General features: G+C 32.8%; 3 protein-coding genes across 6 annotated transcripts; 2 read left to right on the top strand and 1 right to left on the bottom strand.

Annotated features, from left to right (window-relative positions):
• Window positions 1–161: 161 nt before the first annotated feature.
• On the bottom strand, window positions 162–4,446 carry LOC100643498. Of its 2 annotated transcripts, XM_048411117.1 has the most exons (7): window positions 4,310–4,446; window positions 3,458–3,682; window positions 2,704–3,058; window positions 2,013–2,598; window positions 1,870–1,943; window positions 1,639–1,795; window positions 162–1,522 (listed from the first exon to the last, which is right to left on the bottom strand). In XM_048411117.1, exons 2-7 carry the CDS (start codon window positions 3,481–3,483, stop codon window positions 1,398–1,400), a joined length of 1,323 nt encoding a protein of 440 aa, XP_048267074.1. In that variant the 5' UTR covers window positions 3,484–3,682; window positions 4,310–4,446; the 3' UTR covers window positions 162–1,397. The 2 variants fall into 2 exon arrangements, with proteins under 2 accessions (XP_048267074.1, XP_048267073.1); XM_048411116.1 differs by lacking the exon at window positions 4,310–4,446 and having other exon boundaries at window positions 3,458–3,915.
• A 173-nt stretch (window positions 4,447–4,619) lies between these two features.
• Window positions 4,620–7,641, top strand: LOC100643622. 3 transcript variants are annotated; one of them, XM_020866033.2, is made up of 2 exons: window positions 4,620–6,655; window positions 6,750–7,641. In XM_020866033.2, the coding sequence occupies exons 1-2, from the start codon at window positions 4,973–4,975 to the stop codon at window positions 6,945–6,947; spliced, it is 1,881 nt and encodes a 626-aa protein (XP_020721692.1). In that variant the 5' UTR covers window positions 4,620–4,972; the 3' UTR covers window positions 6,948–7,641. The 3 variants fall into 3 exon arrangements, with proteins under 3 accessions (XP_020721692.1, XP_012169862.1, XP_003399620.1); XM_012314472.3 differs by having other exon boundaries at window positions 4,621–6,655; window positions 6,753–7,641; XM_003399572.4 differs by having other exon boundaries at window positions 4,621–6,891.
• A 2,770-nt stretch (window positions 7,642–10,411) lies between these two features.
• On the top strand, window positions 10,412–11,379 carry LOC100643254. The gene is made up of 2 exons (XM_003399569.4): window positions 10,412–10,730; window positions 11,076–11,379. Exons 1-2 carry the CDS (start codon window positions 10,590–10,592, stop codon window positions 11,292–11,294), a joined length of 360 nt encoding a protein of 119 aa, XP_003399617.1. The 5' UTR covers window positions 10,412–10,589; the 3' UTR covers window positions 11,295–11,379.
• Window positions 11,380–11,632: the final 253 nt, after the last annotated feature.

The raw sequence follows: 11,632 nt of genomic DNA, 5'->3' as shown, positions 1-11,632 counted from the left end.
AAAAACAAAACTTATACTTAATTTTACAATGGAATTGGAATGCTTACAATTAATTCTAATTAACAGTTGTAGATGTTAATTTTGAAATTTTTTACTGTTATTTATCTCTTTAAAATAACTACAAGTGATATCCAATGAACTAAAATTAAGAGCAGGATGAATCATATTATTGAAAAATGTATTATTTTATCAAGAGGATTACAATCTATATAATTATGTACAATTGAAATAAGTGATCACTTCATCATGTAGAAAAATAAGTATAATTTCTAGTCACACACATATTGGGTGCTTCTTAAGTTTGCTTCGGTTATACGAAATTTTATTTTATATTTGGAGCAGTATTATATTTAATCATATTTGTTGGTGTTTGTGTATTTTATTACAAGATATCAGAACTACGCTCTATTTCGAAATGTACTCGAATTTATGCTGTTTATACTCTACATCATATCTAAAAAAGAGAAATTAAGCATTATACTTATATGTAATCACATATTAGAGTATCGAAACATATTATCGGTTAAATTTGATTATCGCTATGTAATACGAAAATAAAATTAATTTCATAACTTTCAGCAATATTGCTTTTTTCTTATGTATGTACAATGATTTTATCTTACAATACAATTATGCAATACAATTTGCTCTTATACTTTCATTTTTATGCTAATTTAATAAAAGAAACATTATTTAATATACACATAATGATCATATAACTTTTCAAGAGACTGTAAAAAAATACCATTTTGTTATAATGTACCAAATTATATCTTCTTAAGCATTAGAAAAAAGCAAACCATTGCTAATTTTACAATGTGACATAAATTAATGTTTTAAATTAGTCTTTTCGCAAATCTACTATCAATGAAGCATATGTGCATTATATAATTTGACCCCAAATTGTACATACATAGAGATGTATAAAAAAACATGAAAAAAATATTAATTACATAGAAATGTACGATAGATAAAACTTAGAAAATATGTGGAAAATTCTAATAACCAGTGTTGAATACTGGTATGTATGACTTTGAAGGCGTGCATATGCGTGTTATTCTGTGTATATGCGTGTATACGTTTCCCACCCGCACATAGGAATTACATACATGTATACATACAATAATTTTCATATATATATATATATGAAAATTATATATATATATATATAATATTGTATGTAGGTAGTTTTATTGTACTGTTAGTTGATATTTGAAAAACATTGTATAGTAGATTCTGATAGTAGAATTATATTAAATGGGCCAAAGTTGTAAGAAATTTATTTTATTATCAAACCTGTCTAATATTTGTAAATATAAAAAAATTATATGTTGTTTACTTATACTGCAAATGTTAATATAAAAATTGAAAACATATCCATATGTCAAAATTACAGATCACATTTTTTTACAGCAGGATTCATGTTTCTTAATTCTCAATGGATGGAACTTTCTATGGCATTTATTACATGCAATAAGCTGAGCTTGATATTTTTCCCAATCTACTTGGGCATAGTTGAATTCTAAAACAACAAAAGTAAAGTATTTAATTCCATATATATATTGTTATATCTAATATTGATAGAAGTGAATGGAATTGTCAATATTTTAAAGACTAAGTGACAACAAGATTACTTACCTGCGGGAATGACAGGTTCTTCTTCTGTGGAAATAATGGACGTAGCCAATGACTTATCAATAGTATTACAAAGTATTGTTTCTATGCTATTATCACGGACTGGTGTTCTAGCTAGTTCACGTTTAGGTTTCATAGGATCAAAATCATCATTACTGTCCTAAAGAAATAAAAAAAACCATGTTCAATAATATATCTATTGAATTAATTATATATATTAATTAAGTGCAATACTTGGTCTATGTCAAGTGATTTATCTTTTATCATTTCTTCTGCATTATTTTCTATTGATGGAGAATCTGTTTCCTCTGTAAACATAACTTTTAATTGAATAATTATGCAGAATTATGATTTCATGTTTTGAATGAATTTCTTACCTTTTGAATCAACAGTACTGCTGGTTGCTATTTCTTCAACCTTTTTAGATCTTTGCTGAGGACGTCTCAGAGATACCATACCATGTTTTATGTTTTGAACATAATTAACTTTACATTTGCTTATTTGTTTAAATTCCTCGTTTGTCTGAATATCGCTAGAGATACATTTTCTTAATGCATATTTCTCTATTTTTATATTATCTGATCTTTGTATGTCTTCATTAGATGTAGATCTATGCCTTTGATTAGTCTCAGAGTTATTTACTTTAAGATTGTTTTTCTTAATACTATTTTTCTTTTTTTGAGTAGTTTTATTTTTTGATTTTCTATCTTTATCTTTCAGTTCCTGTTCTTCATCTGATGCCTGAAATGTTAATCTTTTTGGATTGCCAAAGTATAAAGATGTAGATCTAAATTGCTCCACATTAGGTTCTGTCTCCTGCATTGTTACATCTGGACTAAACAGACTTTTATGTACATTAACATTTAATACATGTTTATTTCCTTCTTGTGGTTTTTCTATATTTTTATGTGTTAATTCATTATGTTCTAAATTTTCTTTGTTTTGATCTATGTTTTCATGTTTCTAGAAAATCATATATTTAATTTAATACATAATATATAGAATATATAATAACAAAAGTTCTATCCATTAATCAAGAAAGAAGAATGAAAAGAAATAATTATTTACCTGATTAACACAAACATTATTATTACATTTACACCATTCTGTACATTGAATATTTTTTTTTACACAACCACAAATTTTGGAAGAACATTTTGTTTTACAACTACAACCATGCTGTATTATCTTTGTATTTTTTTTCCATGCACTTTGATCTTGTACTGTTTGATTATATTCATCTATATTACTAAGATTTACTGGACTTGGGGTTCTAGATTTTGTAACTGTTTCAGGAGTTTTAAAAATATATTTCCTTAAATGCTGAACTTCAATTGTAAGAAGCTTTACTTGTTCTTGCAAATTTGCTATTTCTAACACAGTATTAGTTTTACTGGTTTGAGTCGCAGCACTTTTCGTTTCTCTGAAAAAAAAAAAAATTTTCTCACGCAAATTTTATAAGAAACAAAAAAAGATAAAAGAAAACCTTAAATAGGCTTAAACATTCCATAATGTTTTAAACTTATTCTTTATGTATAAGTAGAAGAAATAAACTATAAGTAAATAATATGTGAATAACAGAAATAAGTATGATAATTATTACTAAATTTTTATCTAATTCTAAGATTGTAGCAGATGAAAGTCCAATACAATAAACAAATACTACTAAAAGAATTATTATATTTTTTATATCAGAATCATACCTAAGTACTTCAATTTAAATCAAAATAGCAAACATTTTAAACGTATGAATGTCAAATTCGTACCAAATTTATATTTCAAATATTTAACTAAAAAAAATTAAAATAAAGAAATTCCTTACTTTTTGGCTTTTGGTGTTTGTGACATTTTATGAAGTGGAAATATTAAACACGGCTAAAATTATTTGAGAATTAATATTCAAACATAGTCGTGTATTCAATGTAACCTGACATTCGTGTCGACGGTTGACAGTTTACTCGTATTTAAATTCTTCTGACCATAGACGTAGAGGAATGGTGAAAGTACTGTTTCGCCTTTAGTGATTACTTTTCATCGTTTCATTTTTCTTAAACGAATAATGATTTATTATATTTTAATTCCTTATTTAACCTTATCTATCTTAGATACTTAGTCTTACAAAATTTTATTCGAATAATACATAGTGTAATATACATATTATATATATTATTACTTAAAATTTCAGTAAAAAAATGTATCAGTGTCATACAATATCTTTTGAAACATAACCTGGCACTAAAACCGGCTTTGTACTTATTTATTTGTACTTATATATATAGTATATGGAATGCACACTGTGTTACAAGTTGTGAATGTAATTGAAATAATAAAAATAAACAGTGTATTGAAAAGAAAAAATACAAATTTTTGATAAATACCCGGTAAAAATTCAAATTTATTAAAAAAGAAATTTTCAGTTTGTCATACTAATATCGTGATCCATCATTATTTTTATATATTACATCATCTTAGTTATGATATAATCAATTATATAAATAATTATATATAATTAACACATTGAAAAGGTTACAATAATTTTAATTCAAGTGTATAGCTTGCACATCATCGCACGCCGGAATGAAATTTTAAATATAAAATAATAGGTAAGTTATTGTTAAAGGATATGTAATAGAAAAAGGAATATAAAATACATTTGTTAATATTTTATAAATACCTGATAACCATCGTTCTTTTTTTTCTAATATGTTTATAAATTTTTGTCCAGATGTTTAATCGCTATATTTCCCAACAATTATTATTTACTCAACTGTTCTTAATGTAATTTTGTAACAACAATAATAAAAAAAAAAAGAAGAAAAAATAAAGAAATGGAAATATATGACGAGACGCTGATCAGAGTGAGGACTCGATTCCTTCTTTTAGTCGCGATGTCTGAAGCTGCACGATTAGATAAGACCTCGGTTCATAGTGCGTCCGAGATGCAGAGCGCATAAGAGACCAAGAGATCAGAGGACTGGCCTCAGTTAAAGCTGTGTGTGCATACCGGCAAATTCGTTGACAAATTACACGAAAAATTTGAGCTAAAAGATCAGTGTTCGCTTCGCGAGTAACATACACGTGCCTCGTATAAGTTCTCTTTCGACTGGACTCTTTGCCAACAATCATAGTTGTTCGTCTCTCAAGTCATACATCGAAAATAATTAATTTTTTTACTGATGTTTCTCTACTTAGAGAATAAAGTTTAAGTCGTTCTTCTCAAGATTGAACTATGAATTCGTTTTTCAAAAGAAAATTTATATTCGAGATGGAGTGGGACTGACTCTGATTTTTTTATACTTAATTATAATCACAAGGAAGTAAGAGAAAAAAATTAACAATGCCAGCCTGTACCAGTGAAAACGTTTCGAGGTTTTGGTCCTCGAGTCCACCGATTTCCAGAAGCAATAGCGTATCTCCTCCGATACCTAGTTCACCATTGTCTACGTCGCCGCCTTTGATATCACCGATATCTACTTTGAAACGATCCGTATCGAATGTTTCTAATCATTCTAATGCATCGAACATCTCCCAGTCATCGAACAATTCGGGCACACCTACTGTGATATTTTCACCGAAACGACAGCAGCAACATCAACAACACCAACAGAGGTTGCAGTTTAGCTATCAAGCTCAGCCAACACAAGGACAGGATCATAATCGAAATGACTCGTTGCTACTGAAAATTTTGTCCGTGTACGTAGACATGTTATACGTAGTACTTCAAGGTATCATCTGCGTAATAACTTATGCGATCTGGGCGCCAGCACTCGGGGCATCCATTTGGGTTTACATGCTATGGCTAATTTTTCAATTTCCCTTGACCACCTTCAAATGGTTCCTGACCGTGCTCTATATCCCGGTTTCGGAGAGGACTCGTACTAAACGCTGCGTTCTTATTAGCGGTGGAAGCACGGTGCAAACAGTTCACCTAGCACGAAACTTCTACAAAGCCGGCGCTAGAGTGGTGATCTGCGAGTTGGAGGGGTTATTCAGCTTGGCCAAGTTCTCAACTGCGTGCTCCAAGTTCTACACAATTCCGAAACCAGGACCTGGAAACGCGATCGAGTACATCAAAGCGTTAAAAGACATTGTCCAAAAAGAGAAGGCTGTTTATTATATTCCGGTGAGTGCTAGTAACACGGCCTACTACGACGCCTTGGCAAAACCTTACCTGGAGATAATGGGTTGTGAGTGTTTCGTGCCTGGTGCCAGTGAAGTGACAACTCTGGACGATCCCTTGGAACTTTTGCAAAGATGTCAAACATTAGGTCTACCGACCCCCTGTCATGTTGTTTTACGCTCTATACAAGATGTTTCGAGAATGTACGAACAGAATGCGTTCTCCAGTGGAAGATACTTGATGCTAGCTGCAGGACCAGTCGGAATGAGAGATCGAAGCAAGATGATACTGCCTCCGACTATAAGGGAATTCAGAAACCAGCAGTACGAGATTAGCGAAAGTAAACCTTGTATAGTAATACGTGACCCTGGCGACAGACACTATATTACTTGCACTACGGTGAAGGAGTCGAAGATCGTGGCCAACGTGACTTGCTTGGTGGATGAAGAGCGAGGCTTGATACCTGAAGAACATCCGGAAATAATGGAGTGGCTCGACAGATTTTTCGTTCGGTTGTTTAGCACCAGGATCAACGGGCACTTGAGCTTCAGATTAGCCGTAACGGAAGAAGGAGAACTAGTACCAATCGGCTGTCGAGTAGGCGTTAGCTTACCCTACATCTGTCACACGGGAATTCATCCTCGATTGGTATGGAAACCCTGTAGACACTTCTCCAGACAAAATTCAGGAGTCTTGACTACGTCGGACAGGCATTTGCTACCGAATGGAGTATCTTATGCACTGAAAAGATCAGCTGGAGAGACCGTTCCTCACCTGTTGGGCACCGTACTCGACAAACGAGAAGCTCTTTTCGTTTATTGGGATCCACTGCCATATTGTGCCTACTATCATCTTCAATTACCATTCAGACGCCTCGCAGGCATAATTCGAGCACAGCCGGTACGACATCCACCATTGGCGGTAGTGCAATAATTTTAGCTGAAATTTAGCGAACTCTATCTTAATGAACACTAATAAAGTCCATTTTTTAAAGCAGTCGCGTAAACGGAGTCAGAGCAAAAGAAAACAGAATGGAATGGTTGAGAAACGAGCCTGCATGGTTTCAAGCGATTTCACAAAGGCAGCCAGTATTCGGAGATACGGATCGAACGATCGAATTCCTGTGCTTGAAAATAGAAATATCGAACCGAACGATACAAGGGAAGGGAGGATTCGTGCGGGAAATCTATAGATTTCAAAGGTCAAGTTCATCTTTATCGATAATAAATACTGCTGAAATCACAAACAAAGTGGATGTGAATTAAAGAAGAAAAGAATGAACAAGCAGAAGAAATATGCACGTTCGAATCACGTGCCGTTGCTGTTAGACAAACCACTTTTGCGCGCTGCGATTTAACGTATGTTCCTATCTTCATAGACTGCTATAGTGCTGAGAAAATTAAGTGAAAATTCCGTGTTTCGCAAATGTACAATTATATTGCGTGTACAGTGGACACACATATCTTTTCTCGTATTCAATTAGAATTTCTTTTTTTATTTCTCTGCACCGATGATTCGACGGTGAACTTTACCTAGTAAATAAGCATGCGCGCATACCTACATACAAACACTATTAATATATTTTATATTTTATATTTCATTCATTACACATTGTTACATCAAACTCGATAAATTATAAATAATGTTAATTGACCTATTATTCATACTAAGCGGATAAGAGGATGTTACGACGATTCTCGTTCAAGAGCGGGTTGGTTTAGAAACTTTTTTCTATTTCTCGACGAATACCGAGATGCTGCAGAATTTCTGTATATTTATAGTATTTGATATTTTATAAGGAGTCGAATTAACTAAAATTCGTGTAAATACTCATGAGCACATTATGAAAATAACAAACGTATCAATAAAAGTTGTTCAGAACGGAATATTTTGTAATATAACGCATTAAAATTATTCTTCATTTATCGACAATTAAACAACATAAACTCTGCACCAAAAATAATCGAAATACGTAACCTTCCTTTCATAATTTCATACTCAAACTTTTAAGTAATTGGTTTGTTTGGAAAACAAGAAACTAATCCTATGAAGTAAGAGACAATCTCAGTTACGTATTGTTGACGTAATATAAAATTATATCAAAGTTCAGTAGATATCAAAACTATCGCCTTAGAGTGATCGATGAACGCATTGTCCATAGACACTCATCGATCAATGCATGAATGTACATATCTGATTCAGCAATAACAACAAACAAGTTCTTGACCAGTGTACGAGCAAGATTAATCGGATTGCTCGATTGCATTGCTGAAGCAGTAAATAATTCGTTATATATACGAGTGACCCGGAGGGCACTTAACGGACTTTGAAAGGCAAGGGTCACCGGTTCGAGAGATGCTGTCGGTATTATCACCCATCTGGTTTTCTTCTTTTCTCTCTCGTCATTTTTTCTTTCTTCCTTCCCAGTAAATTTTTATCTTCAGCTGTTGTCAACTGCCTGAATGAACATGTAATTTTGTCACTAATTTCTCTCCCTCTCTCTCTCTCTCTCTCTCTCTCTCTCTCTTTCTCTCTGACCCTTTCTCCCTTCTCTTTATCTAAAATTTACATGATAAGAAGTTAATTAGCATTTTTTTCAGATGCTTACAATTAAATTTTGAATTAAGAAATTCATCGAGTAGAATCAATTTTACTCGAACTTTTATATTTGTTAAACAATAAAATAAAGGTAAAGATATCTGTCATGAGGGATTTATACTCGAGCATGCTATTGTATGTTTAGGTCAAAGTAGATTTCCGCGATCGCATGACATTTTCCTTACACAAGAATGTAACGGGGGATTAATAATGATCGTAAATATCATTGATAGATCATACAGGTAAAATAGGGGTTATTTTCACGATGAAACGGGATGAAAGGTGAAGATCAGAAAACGGAGCGACCAAATGTGTAACGCAATCTTATCATGCGATAATATCGAAATGCAGTTCCTTGACGACGGCCGGTGAAATAAATCAATACGCGGATCACCTTATTTTTTTGTTTACATTTCATTTGGAGACAGCATACAACGAAAATTGCTCATTTGTCAAAATTGATGTGGACTCTAACTGCATCTTACACATGCGATGAACTCAATAGTTGTTCGGCATTCAGAGGGAAGATTTAATAGAAAGCTTGCGAAGAACATAGAAAAGCATATAAAATTTTTTCCAGAAAAACGAAACAGAGTATTTTTCATTCCAAAATAATTTTCAGATATTAAATATCCAGAATAGACAGATCGAACTGTCACCAAGCCGAGTTCAGAAGCGTCTCATTTAATCTGATTTCATGGAGAAAAAAGTGATGATTCGTAATGGCTTATTTTTTAAGCAAGTTGTTCAATTTTTGTTTTGCCGTCGACCCCTGTTATCAGAGGACAGGCTTACGATTATCATGATTCTCTCTTTTTCGTTTCAACAGTAAAATCACCGATTTATCAATTATGTACACGATTGCCTGTATAATATCTTGTAAGAATTCGTCATACGATTTCGATTTCTCAGAATTAACGACTTCGATTATTTTTTGTTTATGATTGTCCGATATATATAGTATTACATACGTTAACTCTCGATTTCGAAAAAGTAGGAAAGTAATAAAAGGTATTGAACTGCGAAAGAAGACTTCAGAGTCGTTTAAAATTGTTCAGTCCAACAACTATTCTCACGTTTTTTCCATCAAAGTCTGTCGAAGTGTTTGTTTGTGGCCGCGTTATAGATGAAAGGTATGGTAGAAAGAAGCTTGAAAGCTCTTAGCTTGATTTGACTAGGAATAAGGAAAGTCATTTTCTTAGGTAATGCGTACCACGTGGTTCCAGGTACGGCACTGTGAGAACAGATTCACCTGACTTGCATACCAATGGTCCGTTTACTGCCACAACTTACACCTTACCGCTAATTTCCTAGTGGCAAGAACGTTTAACGCATCGATACGCTTCTTATGCGAGAACGATCTTTACTTCAACGATATCTTTTGATACACACATTTTGTTAAAATTTACATTATCTGTTTTTTAATTGTTTGCAGAAAAAATTTAAATAATAATATAACTCACAATTTCTATGAATTTTCTTTGGCAATACAATACATGATCAACCAAATCAACAATAAGCAATCTAAGTGTATTGGTCCTCATCGAAGGTTAAAAATTATCTAGGAGAGCTTACATATTCAACATGTTTTAAATAAGTGCCAAAGTTTCCGCTTTATTCTTAAAGCAATGTGAAACTTGCTGTAACGTCTGGCTATTACAAGATTATACTACTTAAAGTGCACGGACTCACGGTGGTTCGATTTTCATGTTAATGTAAACATATCTTCCAACAGATGCACTTTAGTCTTTCTTTTTTCAATTTTTTCTTGCAACGCCTGTTAGAAAAAGACTAAATTACTTTGAGAAAGCAAATAAAAAGTTGGTATAATTACTGATATCATTGAAGGTACATTGAATCGTAATTGAATCACAGTGGTAGAAACCGGTCGATGAAATTAGTCGAAATAACAGAAGCGAGGAATACGATGTAAGATACTACGGTTGTAATCTAATCTCTGGGAAGAAGCGTCCGGCAGAGTGCAACGAGAGTAAATACATATCGTAACTAGAAGGGGGAACTTTCGGTGTATCGATGGTCGGCTATTAATACAGTCCGGTTGTTAGTTCTATACGCAGCATTGGTCTGTTCGATAATAAATTATATTTTCCATCTGTTGTTGATGTTTAAATCGAACGATTGACAACACAATTGCCGTGTTTCATTAGTCAAGCGGTGTTTTTTCAATTGAACACTATCTATCCAGTTGTAATTGACTAAATCTGGTAACAAAAAGATGAGATCTGTCGTGTTTTTTCTCTTGTTCAACCTACTGGTCGTTGTCGCCTACAGAAACGAGCAGTGTCAACGAAGGACAGATGAGCAACTTATCTGGGACTACGACGTCAGAAGATCGTACAGAATCGGTGCATATCAAGTACGTACTACGTATAATTCAAGGTGATGTCGATGACCAGACATTTATGACACACGAGCATCATTGACGCTTGTCAAAGTTCAAATTGAGAGAAAACTAATCCTTTACTGAAATTTTATCAAATGATATTATTTTTAATTTACGTTTCGTGATTATTACCAGTGAGATTTCGCGTGCCCTTTCGCGCTATTTTATTACTTCATTATTTTATCATTATTTTCTCCCCGATAAGTTACATGTTTAAACAGATTTAAGAAATTAAAATGGATGTAAACAAAAAGATATAAACAGTTTTAAAGATATAAAAGGAGACTTTTAATAGTGATTTCCATTATTCGCCTACAGGAAGTGGAAGCAGAATATGGACCAGCCGATGTGACGATCACATGTATAGGAGTAGATTCCCTATCTGACGAGAACAACGGAGCTATGTGGGTGACATCCGGTGGGATAGGATATAATTTCATTAAAATTAAGTTCAGGTCGAAACACTCCCGAGGATTTCATTACCGAGTCTACGTTTATGGAAAACCACATCGAACAAATAACATTAATTTATTATAATTTTTTGTAACAATAATTCTCTATGATTGTATTGTTGATGGCATTTGTGACTGTAACAATTTAATAAAATTTTGTTTCCGTTAAATTTATTATTATTTTTTAAAGTCTTCTGTCGCACTATTATTGCCGTAAGATTACAAATAATTTGTGTTGAGAAAACAATAACTGTCTCAAATAGATGCTTCCGGTTCGATGACACTGGTTAATCGTAAATCTTCGAGTTGCCGCGGTTTGTTTCGTAAAGCTTAAATGTCGTGACTGAAATGATTGGCTCAGATAAAAGTTTTCCACGAAGGTACACGAAGATCGAGAAATCATTATGTTAAGGGTACCAGCCA

The sequence above is a fragment of the Bombus terrestris genome, chromosome 12 (genome assembly GCF_910591885.1).
Source record: "Bombus terrestris chromosome 12, iyBomTerr1.2, whole genome shotgun sequence".
NCBI classification, from domain to species: Eukaryota; Metazoa; Arthropoda; class Insecta; order Hymenoptera; family Apidae; genus Bombus; species Bombus terrestris.
The sequence above is the reverse complement of the archived record's forward strand: the minus strand, read 5'-3'. Positions and strand labels throughout refer to the sequence as shown.

Bases quoted from the DNA above. Each gene is read 5' to 3' on its own strand.
- LOC100643498 (XM_048411117.1), bottom strand. From the start codon at position 3,483: ATGTCACAAACACCAAAAGCCAAAAA. The intron at 3,059-3,457 runs GTAAGGAATTTC...TTTTTTTTTCAG, and splicing joins CAAACACCAAAAGCCAAAAA to AGAAACGAAAAGTGCTGCGA. The intron at 1,523-1,638 runs GTAAGTAATCTT...TTGTTGTTTTAG, and splicing joins AGAACCTGTCATTCCCGCAG to AATTCAACTATGCCCAAGTA.
- LOC100643622 (XM_020866033.2), top strand. From the start codon at position 4,973: ATGCCAGCCTGTACCAGTGAAAACGTTTCGAGGTTTTGGTCCTCGAGT. The intron at 6,656-6,749 runs GTACGACATCCA...CATTTTTTAAAG, and splicing joins GCATAATTCGAGCACAGCCG to CAGTCGCGTAAACGGAGTCA.
- LOC100643254 (XM_003399569.4), top strand. From the start codon at position 10,590: ATGAGATCTGTCGTGTTTTTTCTCTTGTTCAACCTACTGGTCGTTGTC. The intron at 10,731-11,075 runs GTACGTACTACG...ATTCGCCTACAG, and splicing joins ACAGAATCGGTGCATATCAA to GAAGTGGAAGCAGAATATGG.